The sequence below is a fragment of the Globicephala melas genome, chromosome 11 (assembly GCF_963455315.2).
Source record: "Globicephala melas chromosome 11, mGloMel1.2, whole genome shotgun sequence".
Lineage (NCBI taxonomy): Eukaryota > Metazoa > Chordata > Mammalia > Artiodactyla > Delphinidae > Globicephala > Globicephala melas.
The window spans coordinates 3,717,353-3,729,057 of record NC_083324.2 but is presented as its reverse complement, the minus strand read 5'-3'; the positions used below and the strand labels follow the sequence as shown (position 1 = coordinate 3,729,057).

At 56.2% G+C, this 11,705-nt stretch overlaps 1 protein-coding gene across 2 annotated transcripts in view; it reads left to right on the top strand.

The window, feature by feature from the left end:
* The first annotated feature begins 2,818 nt into the window (after nt 1-2,818).
* GRIP2 (glutamate receptor interacting protein 2) overlaps nt 2,819-11,705 on the top strand; it is a 91,581-nt gene continuing 82,694 nt past the window's right edge. Inside the window, exon 1 of one of the 2 annotated variants that reach the window (XM_060307724.1) lies at nt 2,819-3,009. In XM_060307724.1, coding sequence (XP_060163707.1) covers nt 2,955-3,009 — 55 coding nt within the window. In that variant the 5' untranslated portion in view covers nt 2,819-2,954. The remainder of the gene's footprint in view (nt 3,010-11,705) is intronic. The other variant, XM_060307722.1, reaches the window with a different exon arrangement.

Genomic DNA, 11,705 nt, shown 5'->3' with positions numbered 1-11,705 from the left:
CTTCAACTCAAGTCCAGGCTTTGGGACCACCACTAAAGGCAGAGTTTGAGGAGCATATCAATCTATGTTCTGTTTGCTTGTTCGTTCATTCATTCATTCATTCTGCATTTGCTGAGCCCCTGTTCTGCACTGGAACCTGAGATGAGGAAGACTCTTTGGGGGTCCACGTTACCAAAACCCCAACCCAACTGGCTTAAGCAAAGAAGGGAATTTATTGGCTACAGTAACAGAAAAGGGATATTACTGACATCAGGCACAGTGGGCTCCAGGTGCTGAGGTGACCTCATCATCAGGATGTGATCATTCTCACCACCCCCCTTCTGTTTTGGTGTCACAGTGGCCACTAGCAGCTCCAGCATGACGCCACTTCCCTGCACCCCGCAGTGGACAGGATTCCCCTTCCCAGGCGTTTGGTTGAGTCCCGGGATCGTCTCTCACTGGGTTGACTTGGGTTGTGTGCTTGTCCCATCACCGTGGCCAGGCTGGGAGTGTGCTGGTTTGCAGGCTCTGGGTCAAGGGCCCTCCCGGAGCTGGGGGGCTGAGCTCCATCCAGCCTGAGTGCAGGGGAGGAGCAGCTCCTCCAGGAAAGTGGGATGATGCTGCCAGAAGAAGAGGGAACAGGAGGCAGAAAGAGCAGGGGTCCGTGCAGGTGCCAGTTCTCGGAGAGCTCATGGTCTAGAGGAGAAGCTGGACTGCGCGTGGGGAGAGGAGGTGAGCGTTGAGCACCTACTGTATACAGATGCTCCAATATGTAAAATCATCACGCAGTGCAGATTCTTGTCCCCAGGGTGCAGATGGGGAAACTTCCTGAGCTGGGAGCTCTTAGAGGACAGGGACCACGTCCTCCCCGCTCTGCTCCTTGGGTAGCACCTGACACAGTGCCAGGGAGCTTCTTGGTAAGACCTGGGTCTTCTGGCACCCAGGGAGCCACCTCCCAAATCAGTTCCGAGTGGCTGGACTTGAGTGACTTCTGAGTGGATCCTGTGCCCCTTTAGATGGAGACAACCCACGTCACTTTGAACTTGGGAAGAGTTGGGAAACACGTCAACTGAAGCTCAGTGGGGCACACTGAGTCAGGATTCAAACTCAGGCCTGCCCATCCTCGAAGGCTTGTGTTCTCTGATTTCTCCCCTCACTCTGCACAGCTCTCTTGGAGATTTACTGTTCAGCGAGACGCCGGGCCTCCCTTCCCTCGGGAGGGCTTGCAGTGGAGTGGGTGGGTTTGGGATGGGGGTGGCCCACACCCTGTCTCGTGTCTCCGGAAGGAGCTGTGTGATCTCTCTCCGGTGCCCGCTTCCATCTTTCTGGGCTGCCCCCTAGTGGCCTCTGCCACCCTCGCCGTAAGGATGAAGGGACAGAATTCCTCACTGGAGTCAGTAGAAAGGACCCAGGAATGCTGGCCTCACTGAGTCGCCCCAGGAGGGCTTTCCCAAGCCCGACCTCTGCCAGCAAGAGTCTCCCGACACATATGGCTGGAATCCACGCCGGGGAGGCCCTCTGAGCCTAGGGCCTGCTCTCTTTGTTAAAACAGGTTGATCTGCAAACTTCAGGGCGGCATTATGATGTGACAGAACCAAATGGAGACTCCTGGGTGGACTCAGAAGGACTGGGAGATCAGTGAGGAGGGAATCAGTGTCTCACTGTGTAATTCATTTCTAGTAACTGCTGGATCTGTTTACTTGAAATTGCCCTGCACTCCATCCATAGTGGGGAGCCTGCACCTTGGTGAACACGGGGCCAAGGCCTGGAGGTGGGATTATTGCAGAGTGACAGGGATTGGCAGGAAGTCTGCGTGCGGGAGAAACCTCCGACTTTCTGAATGGAGGCCCAGCTGCTGGTTCAAGCACGAACTCTGATTTGTGTGGTGCTGTGATTCCCGAGAGGGTATCTGGCCCTCCCCGTGAAGGTGTTCTGTGGCCTGATCCATTGTTGGGGCCTCAGTGGTTTGGAGAAAGGACGAGGAAGCATGAGCTGCCCTGGTGGGGAGGGACCAGAGCCTAGCATCCAGTCCACCTCTGCCACGCACCTGCTCCGTGACCCTGAGCCCCCTGCCGCCCCTGCGTGTCTCTGAGTGTAATGCTGCTTGTCCTGCCCACCTCAGGGGCTAGGCGGGGGGGTGGGGGGTAGGGGGGGATCAGAAAGGAGGCTAGCTGTGTGTGAGACAGGAAGGGACGCCAGATACATTTATTGAGCACTTGCTGGATGCCTGGAGCACTCATAGGTATCCATCGACTCCACCCACCCAGCCACTTGGGTGGGGATTCTCTCATTATCCTGTTTTACAAACCGGGGTAAGTGTGGCAATTGGTGTTGAAGCGGGAGGGCCTCGGACTCAGCATTCTACACTGATGGCCCCTGAGATGCCTGTGCTGACCTCAGGGGACCCTGTCCTTGTCTGCAGTGGCTTCCAGGCTTGGAGGGGGTCAATCTCAACCTAGTATGAAAAGCATTACTGAGACCCAGCAGGCGAGGACTCCAGCAGGCAGGGATGTCTGAAGGCTGAGCAAGCCTCCTTGTGCAGAGAAATTCGAGGCGTCAAGCCGGAGAGGAGGAGCATTCCTGGGGGAGGGCCTGCAGTGCAAAGGCCTGGGGGCATCGAACAGCCCAGCCTAGGGAGGAGGGAGGGGGATTGGCAGATTTTTGGCAAAAGAAGGGGTGGGCGAGGCGAGCACTCTGGGAGGAAGAGGACCAGGTCCGGCGGTGGAGGCTTACCACCGGGTCTGGTACAGCCGGGAGCCGGGAACCGCACTCCCCAGGCCGGGGCTGTGGGGGAGGAAGGGCCCTACTGATGCCACCGCTGCTGGCTCCGGGGAGGATTATCTATTTTAGCAACTGGGGAGGGCGGAGCAGGGAGTGCCCAGCCTCTGCCAGTAGCGCAGGCAGCTCCGAGGAACGCGGCGCAGCACCGGGCGGCTCAGGCAGCCGGGCCCTGGGCCCCAAGGGCAGGCAGCGTGATGCTGGCTGTGTCACTCAAGTGGCGTCTGGGCGTGGTGAGGCGGCGGCCCAAAGGTACGGGGCCCCGGGGACTGGGGCTGGACCCGGGTCTGGATGGAGGGCGGTGGCCGAGGGGCCTTGGAGAGTCCCGGCTTCCCCTCCCCACCCTGTTACCCCTTGCTCCGCCTCGACCCTATCTGCCTGTGTGCCGCTGGGTTCTGGGTCTCTGTCCCTGAATCTGTGCGCGTGACTCCTTTCTCTGCCCTGGCCGTTTCCCCATGTCTCCATCTCTTTGTCTGTCTGAGTCTCTCTAACTCCGTCTCTTCATCTTTCCCTCCACCTCTGTCTCTTTCTGTCTCTCTTTGTCTGGTTCCCTCTCTCCTCCCTCCACCTCTCTGCCTCTGAGCCGACCTCTCTGCTCCTTGTCTTCTCTCCTGCTCTCTCTTGCTCTTTTTGTCCCTGTCTGTGTCCTCTCCTGCTCTCTCTGTGACTGTCTCCCTTGCTCTCTACTTTTCTTTGCCACCGTCTCCTTCATCGCCCCCTCACATGGCATGTCCCTGGCGGCCTTTCCTTTTCTCCTGATTCAGGGCATGGGGCTGTCCGGGTGGAGCTAGTGTGTGTGTGTGTGTTTGTGTGTGTGTGTGTAGGGCGAGGTGGGGAGCTGGGGCAGGGGGCCGTGGGCAAATGCAGGACTTGGACCTGGGTGCCTGAGCCCCAGAAGGGGGCTCCTGAAGGAGGCGAGGCTGTGGTGGGAGTCGGGGGAGGGAGGAGTGTCTAGAGCAGGGAGTCCAGGCCTCCAGGCCCTGTGACCCCAGGTCTCAGCTGTGGCCTCCCTGTGTTGTGGTCTCATCTGCAGCATGGGGTGGCAGGTGATGGTGGATTCGCAGCCTCTATGCTTCAGGCCTCAGAACTAAGAATAATTGTACTGTTCATAAGAACAAGAGTAACTGACATTAATTCAGTGCTACTGTGTGCCAGACGTTCTGCTAACTCACTGATTCCTCACAACAGCCCTGCAAGGTTGGCCCTGTCCTTATCCTGAATGTACATGGGGGAAACTGAGGCACAGAGAGGTTAAGTAACTTGCCCATGGCCACACAGCTGACATCCAGGGGTTTTCTCAAGCCAATTCTTATAACTGCCATGAGCATTTTCTAGACACTGAGGGACCTACATGGGGGGAAGTGCTGCTTCAGGAGCGGTCAAGAGGTAGCAGGGTCTGTGGGATGACAAAGGGCTCTAGACCCTGCACTGGCCACGGACAACTGGTGGTCTGACATCCCAGAGGTCCCTGGAAGCCCCTTCCCTGGGGACAGAGTAGCATTAAGAACAGTATTTCCCTTGGGGCTTCCCAGGGACCCCTGTGCTGGGACTGTCCCCAAGGGAGAATTCCCCTCAGCCATCAAGACTGTTATCCTCCTGTTCAGGTCCACAGCCCCAGAGAACCCAGTGGAATCCTCCCATGCTGGAGGGGTAGACAGATACATGCAGGGATAGTCTGACCTGCTTCTGATTTGAGTGTTCCCCAGGATATGGAGAACAGCCAACTACATGCCATGAATCAGTTTCTGGGTCTTGGAGATTCAGGAAGTGCCTGTATTTTCCCCGACAGACCTGGATTCAAATCGTGCCCCTGGCTCTTTCTTCCTGTGTGGCTCACTCAGAACCTCAGTTTCCTCATTGGTAAAATGTACCCAAGACAAGCCACCCTCCCAAGATTGCAGTGACGGTTAGGAAAGATTGGGGGAGGGACTGGCACACAGTGGACTCCTGGTAATCTTGATTTTCATCTTCCCATCGGCAGCTGAGCTTCCTCTTCCCCCTCAACCCTCCGCCCCCACCCCACAAACACACGGACCCCAGGCTGCTTGTGTCTGGGACCAGCAAGCCTCTAACAGGAAAGAAACAAAGAAAGCAGACGGGAGCACGGCCTGACTGTGAGGGCACACTGTGTGCTGGTGGCTGCCAGGTACCATGGCATCTCCACTCCTTCAGGGGGGCTCTAAGGGAAGCACAGGGACCTTGTTCGCCCATATAGTGAGCCTGCACATCCATTTAAAATGGGATTTATCGGGACTTCCCTGCTGGTCCAGTGGTTAAGACTCTGTGCGTCCATTGCAGGGGGCACAGGTTCAGTTCCTGGTCGGGGAACTAAGATCCTGCATGCTGCACAGCGGCCAAAAAAATGAAAAAATAAATAAATAAAATGGGAATTCTCAGGGGAGAGGGATTCAAGAGGCTGGGGGAAGGGGAGGTGTTTCTTCTTCTTTGCCAAAGTATTTTTTTTAATGCGTGAGGACACATCTTCCCACTTCCAGCCCATATTTTTTAATAGACAAACCTTCCTGTTTTCCATCTTTTCTGGGTAAGACCCCCAAGTTCCTCACCCTGTGACTGCTTAAGTGGGGGGTCCCTGGGCCCCATAGCTATCTGCAACCTCTCCCGTGTCCCCCAGACTGGGATTTGAGGCTTTGCTTAAATTGAGGAGCAGTGCTTCCTGCCCGGGGCTGGAACTGGAGAAAGGGGTGCAGACCGGCTGGCCTGCCAATTTCTGCCACAGCCCAAGAGGCCGAGGGAGCCCCTGCTGTGTGCACACGGCAGTGGGAGCACTTCTACCGTGCTGGACACTCAGTGTCTACCCCTTGCCCACTTCAGTCCTGACAGTGGCCTTTTTTTCCACATCTGGACAGTAGGGAAGCAGAGGCTTGAGGAGGGGAGGGGCCTGCAGAGCTGGACCGACTCTAACACCCAAGTGCTGCACCCCTGAGCCAGGCTTGGGCCTCTGGAGGCATGAAATGGTTACATTCAATTCAAAGAGTGAGAGATTTAATTTGATGCGTGCTGATGTGCCAAGGCAGGATACACAGGTCCTGGAGCCAGTGGCCAAGTGTAAGTCCCAGCTGTGCCACCAGGGCAAGTGCCTTCACCTCTCTGGATCTCTGGTTTCCCATCTGTGAAATGGGATTAATACTGAGTGGCTGCGAGGACCACTGAGATGATACTTTCAAAGTGCTAGGTGTCAGAGCACCAGAAGGGGACCACCTGCAGTTCCTGACCCAAAGGGCTCAGACCCGGGGAGAAACGACTTGTAGATGATGTCAGGGCATCAGGGAGGTGGGCGGACAGAGTCCCATTGGCGCCTGGAGAAGGAAGCAATGATTTTGCTTGCAAGAGGTCAGGGGAAGCTCCCAGAGCAGGGTCTTTAAGGATGAGTAGGAGTTTTCCAGGCAGCTAAGGGAGGAAGAGAGCTTTTAGGCAAAGGGAACAGCTTGTACCAATGCCTGGAGATTTAAAAGAGCTGCCTTAGAGAAGCGGTCAGCTGACTTTGGCCAGCATGAAGGGTTTGGCACAGAAGGGAACCAGGGCAGAGGAGGTGGGAGACTGTGGAGCTTGCACTTTGTCCTGGGGGCAGTGGGAGCCATGGAAGGCCTGTGAGCAGCAGGGAGTGGAGGACAGTTCTGAATGTTAGAATGGGCTCTGGCTCCTGTGCTGACCACAGGCAGGGATACGGGGAGAGACTGGGCTGGAGTCCAGGTGAGAGGTGAGGAGCTGGGGCTCAGTCGATGTTTGTTGAGGCAGGAGAATACCCTGTGCCATCCACTCATTTAAAGGATACCTACTGAGCACCTGTTACGTGTCAGGTACTGTTCTAGACCGTGAGGGTACAACAGGGAACAAGATGGACAAAAATCCCTGCCCTCATGGAGCTGACCTTCTAGGAGGAGTGACAGCCAAGGGACAAGACGAATAAGGGTAATATATTTCCCTTATTTGGTAGTGACACATGCTGTGAAGAAAGATGAGGCAGGGAGAGGGCATGGGGTGTGTGAGTAGTGGGGTACAGTTTCAAATGGGGTGTTGAGGGAAAGCCACACTGAGAAGGTGACATTAGTGCAAAGCCCTGACGGAGGTGGGAGAGGGAGGCAGGTGGCTATCCAGGGGAAGAATGCGGCTGGCAGAGGCTACAGCCAGTGCAAAGGCCCTGGGACGGTGGACGTGTTGGGTGTCCCCAGGCCGGCAAGGCTGGAGCAGGATGGGTGAGGGGCCTCTGGTCTGGCCCCTGTGCTTCTGGAGGAGCCACGGGCAGTCTAGGGATGACGAGCTTTTTTTTTTTTCTTTTTTAATTAATTAATTTATTTTTGGCTGCGTTGTGTCCTCGTTGCTGCGCGCGGGCTTTCTGTAGTTGCGGCGAGCGGGGGCTGCTCTTTGTTGCGGTGTGCGGGCTTCTCATTGTGGTGGCTTCTTTTGCTGTGGAGCACGGGCTCTAGGCGTGCAGGCTTCAGTAGTTGTGGCACACGGGCTCAGTAGCTGTGGCGCACGGGCTTAGTTGCTCCGCGGCATGTGAGATCTTCCCGGACCAGGGATCAAACCCGTGTCCCCTGCATTGGCAGACGGATTCTTAACCACTGCACCACCAGGGAAGCCCAGTGATGAGGTTATTCAGGATAGTAATCCCCCCGCCGGCTGAGTGCGGCCTCCTGCGCGGGCCCTCCCAAGCTTTCTCCTTCTGCCCCCACTCTGTGGCGCACCTCTGTGATGAATTATTCACTCCTTCCTTCCCCTCCATAATGAGACTCTCCTCTGTCTGCCTCTCTCCTCCACATCCGGCTCCCGGCATTTCTCACACTGCGGCAGCTGCGCTGGGGTCTCAAATCTGACTCTCGATGTGGAAACGAGCCTCCTCCCACCAGTGCCTAGACAGCAACCACTTCCCCGGCCTCTGCCCTCCTTGATGCTGGGAGCACCAGAATTTCAGATCACCTATGGTGTCTAGAGACCTCGGGGCTTCTCCCTTTATCAAGAAGCCAAGGGTAAACTCTCATCCCTGGAATAATTCCTGGAATCCCAGCAGCCTGGAGTGAACCTCTGGACCTGTTCTTTGTTTCCCAAGCATTTATTAAGCACTTGTTGTTTGCCAGGTGCTGTGCTAAGTACTTCATGTGTACTTTCTCATCCTCACAACAGTCCTGTGAGCTATGAACTAAATCGCCCCATTTTACAGGTGAGGAAACTGAGGCTTAAAGAGGAAGTGACTTTCCAACTTTCCAAGGTCACACAGCCAGGAAGGAAATGGTGGAGTCTGTGCACCGGCCCCACCCCACCCACCCACCCACCCAGGCCTTCTGACTTCGAAGTCCAAACATCTCACTATGGGCATATTTCTCAGTGGTCAGTTATCTGGCCTCCCCACCAGGAGCAGGGGACCCCTCTGTTGCGTTCCCAGCATGTAGCTACTGGTCTGTCTTCCCCAGACTCCCCCAAGGTTATCCGCCCTCCCTCTGCTCCCCCCGCCCCAGGACAGCCCTGCAGAAACAGTGATGGGGTCCCCCAGGGTTCCCCCTCCAAGCTGAGCAGCCGTGTCATCCACCAGCACCAGTGCTGATCTTGTTAGCCAATGTCCCAGCATTGTGTCCGTTCGTTGGCTTGAATGTTCAGTCCAGCAGGACCATCTGCCTGTCTTAATTGCCCAGATAATTGTGAAGGCTGCCGGTCCTGTCTCCTCCCTGGGGAGATGGGCTGATGGAGCAGAAAGAACATCTGTCAGGCAGGGCTGGCTGGATAACCGCCCTCTCCGTGGTCCTGGAGCAGTTCCCTGCTCCTCCTGGGAATTGCCCCTCAGTCTCCCTTGTGTGCCCCCACCCTGCTGTCCCGTAGCTGGAACCCTGCTCACCCTCCCCGCCATCCGCCCATCGCTCTCCTTAGGCTAACCTTGTCTCTCCAGCCCCTGCATTTCGCCATCTTGGCCGAGGTGACAGCGACTCATAAGCAGATGTGTGGGCAGGTGAGCGGACAAGGGGAGCAGGCATCTACCCAGCAACCTCTTACAGCCACACAACTGGGGCAGCTGGGGTCCCTGCAGCTAACCTTAAGGACAGTCCCTGCCCCTCACTAAGTCTTGGTACCCCATTTGCAAAATAGTCTGTTGAGGAAAGTTTGTTTGAGGTTTGGGTCGTTTGGAGCCCAAGCTGGGGACGGAGGTGAGGGTGTCCCAGGCTGGCAAGGTTGGAGCTGAAGCAGCCCCCAGAGACTACAGGTCCTGCTCCTGCCCCAGCCCACGCATGTACCCCCATTTTATACATGAGAAGGTTGAGGCCAGTTTTGTTCAAGGTCACCCAGCCGGTCAGGGGTGAGATAGGACCTGAACCCAGGGTCCCCTCTCAGGCCCCCATGCTGCCATTGCTGGAGGGGGCGGTGCTGGCAACGTGGAATGTTCATCACCTCTTAGGAGTCAGGCTTATCCGGGGATGGAAGGGCAAGGCAGAGGGGGATGTCCGGGGAGTTGAAAGTGGGACTGAGGGATGCCCGAGGGCTTTGGAAACGCAGATGGGACACCAACCAGCTGGAGTATCCCCCAGGAGGTGACAGTGGGCAACCCTGGGGGACTTGCAGGATTTGGCCAGGCAGAGGAGGGATTAGGGCCAGCGCATTCTTGGGTTACTGAGAGTGTGAAGGCTTGGAGGTGGGAATGGGCTCAGGGTGCTGGGAATGGTGGGAGACGAGGCTGCACAGGAGGATGGCCAGTTTTGGACACCGGTTGGCGACCTCCCAAGGATTCTTCCTAAATGGTGCTGAGGGGGCCGTGGAATGTGGGGTACCTCAGGTAGCAGGCGCTGGCCCAGAAATCTCAGTGTCAAGCCTTGTCCTCAAATAAGTGGCCTCTGCCAGGGCCCACCCCAGCCCTGCAGCCCCTGCCCCCCACCTCCACCAGTGGGGTCCTTCTGCCTGGATCTCATTGGTATAGTCTCAGCTGGGCTGTACGGGCTCCTTGGATGGGCCTTCGCAAATTCTCTCCCTGCTTGAGCTTCTACCACTAATGAGTCCACAACTGCAGGGTTCTCTTTCAAGTAGTCCACCAGGAGGACAAAAAGTAAGACTATCACACAAAGCCCTTTTGAGAATGTGTGTCTGTTGGGCTGGGATTAAGGCTTTGGAGCCAGACACCCCGGTTCTTGTCTCCTGCCCCTCTGGACTCCAGTTTCCTCGTCTGTAAAAAGAGGTGATTGTGCCAACCTCATGGGCCTGAAGCAAAGGCCACTGGAAGTTAAAAACACACTGATGTCCAGTGTGGATTAAAGAGCCTGGCCCCAGACTTGGGGTGGGGGATGGTTTGGATGGCCACCTGCTCTTTCCAGCCACACACCCAGGAGAGGGCCTCAAGGTAGGAGGGGAGCTGATGGGACCCCACTGGAGCCACATCCAGACTCTAAACTGTGGCCTCTCCCTACAGGGCTCAGATGCCATGACCTGGGTCCAGGCATGGCCGCTGGGTCTCTGCAGGCTGGTCCTGGGGCAGCGGCCTGGAGGAGCCACAGGGAGACAGGCTCTAGCTTAGGATAATGGAGTGACTCCCATCCTCATGACTGTTCAGGAATAGGGTGGGCTGCTCAGGAGGTGGTGAGCTCCCTGTTTGTGGAGGTATGCAAGCTCTACCAGACAGCAGAAAGGATTCCTGCATCAGATTGTAGAGGGATGAATTATTGGTTTCTTTCCAGTATAGCAATCCAGAGGTGATGTATAGTCATCATTTATTTCTCATTCATTCATTTGGCAAACACTTATTTAGCGCTTACTGGGTGTGAGGCCCAGCCCTGGGCATAGGGTCAAAATCAATGAGCAAGACAGTTGAGGGTCCCCTCTTTGGTGGAAAAGAACAGTGAGCAAATGCATTGGAGGAAAGGCTGGGAGAGGGTAAAGGGGACCCACCTGGTGTGGTCAGGGCAGGCTTCTTGGTGGAGGTGGCATTTCGGTCAGGCTCTAAGGATGGAGGGGGAAGGGGGTTCCAGGAAGAAGGAGGAGCCCATGTAAAGGACCCAAGGAGGGAGCATCTGAGTCTGACGCTCTGACCCTCAGCCCATCTTAGCTGGGGGCCTTGGCCAAGTCCCTTCCCCTCTCTGGGCCTCAGTTTTCCCTCTGTAAGACAGGAGCAGCAATGCCTACCTCAAAGGGCTCTTGAAAGATTCCATGAGACACTGTACTCAATAAAGTGGTAAAACCTTGTGTAAATACCCTTTTTCTAGGGCATTTACACATAGAGGGTAATGCTTTTTTTAAAAAATTTATTTATTGGGCTTCCCTGGTGGCGCAGTGTTTGAGAGTCCGCCTGCCGATGCAGGGGTCACGGGTTCATGCCCTGGTCCGGGAAGATCCCACATCCCACGTGCCATGGAGCGGCTGGGCCCCTGAGCCATGGCCGCTGAGCCTGCGCTCTGCAACGGGAGAGGCCACAACAGTGAGAGGCCCGCGTACCGCAAAAAAAAAAAAAAAAAAAAATTATTTATTATTATTATTGTTTTGGCTGCATTGGGTCTTCGTTGCTGTGTGCGGGCTTCTTATTGTGGTGGCTTCTCTCGTTGCGGAGCACGGGCTCTAGGCGTGTGGGCTCAGTGGTTGTGGCCTGCAGGCTCCAGGCTCAGTAGCTGTGGAGCATGGGCTTAGTTGCTAAGCAGCATGTGGGATCTTCCCAGATCAGGGATAGAACCCTTTTCCCCTGCATCGGCAGGTGGATTCTTAACCACTGCGCCACCAGGGAAGCCTCAAAGGGTAATGCTTGATCAAGAGGGTGGGTGATGGGAGTCCAGGGACAGTATTGGCCACAGGCTGAACCTGAGTCCAACCTCCTGCACCACTTGGTTGCCGAGGGTACAGGATGAGGGGCTGCACCTGCTGCTCCTAAAGCCTCATCGATCACCAGCCGCGAGGGACGTTGCTGTCCTCAGGCTCCTGTGTGCTCCACTCCTGCCCCGTTCCCGACAGCTCAGTCGTGTGGCTGC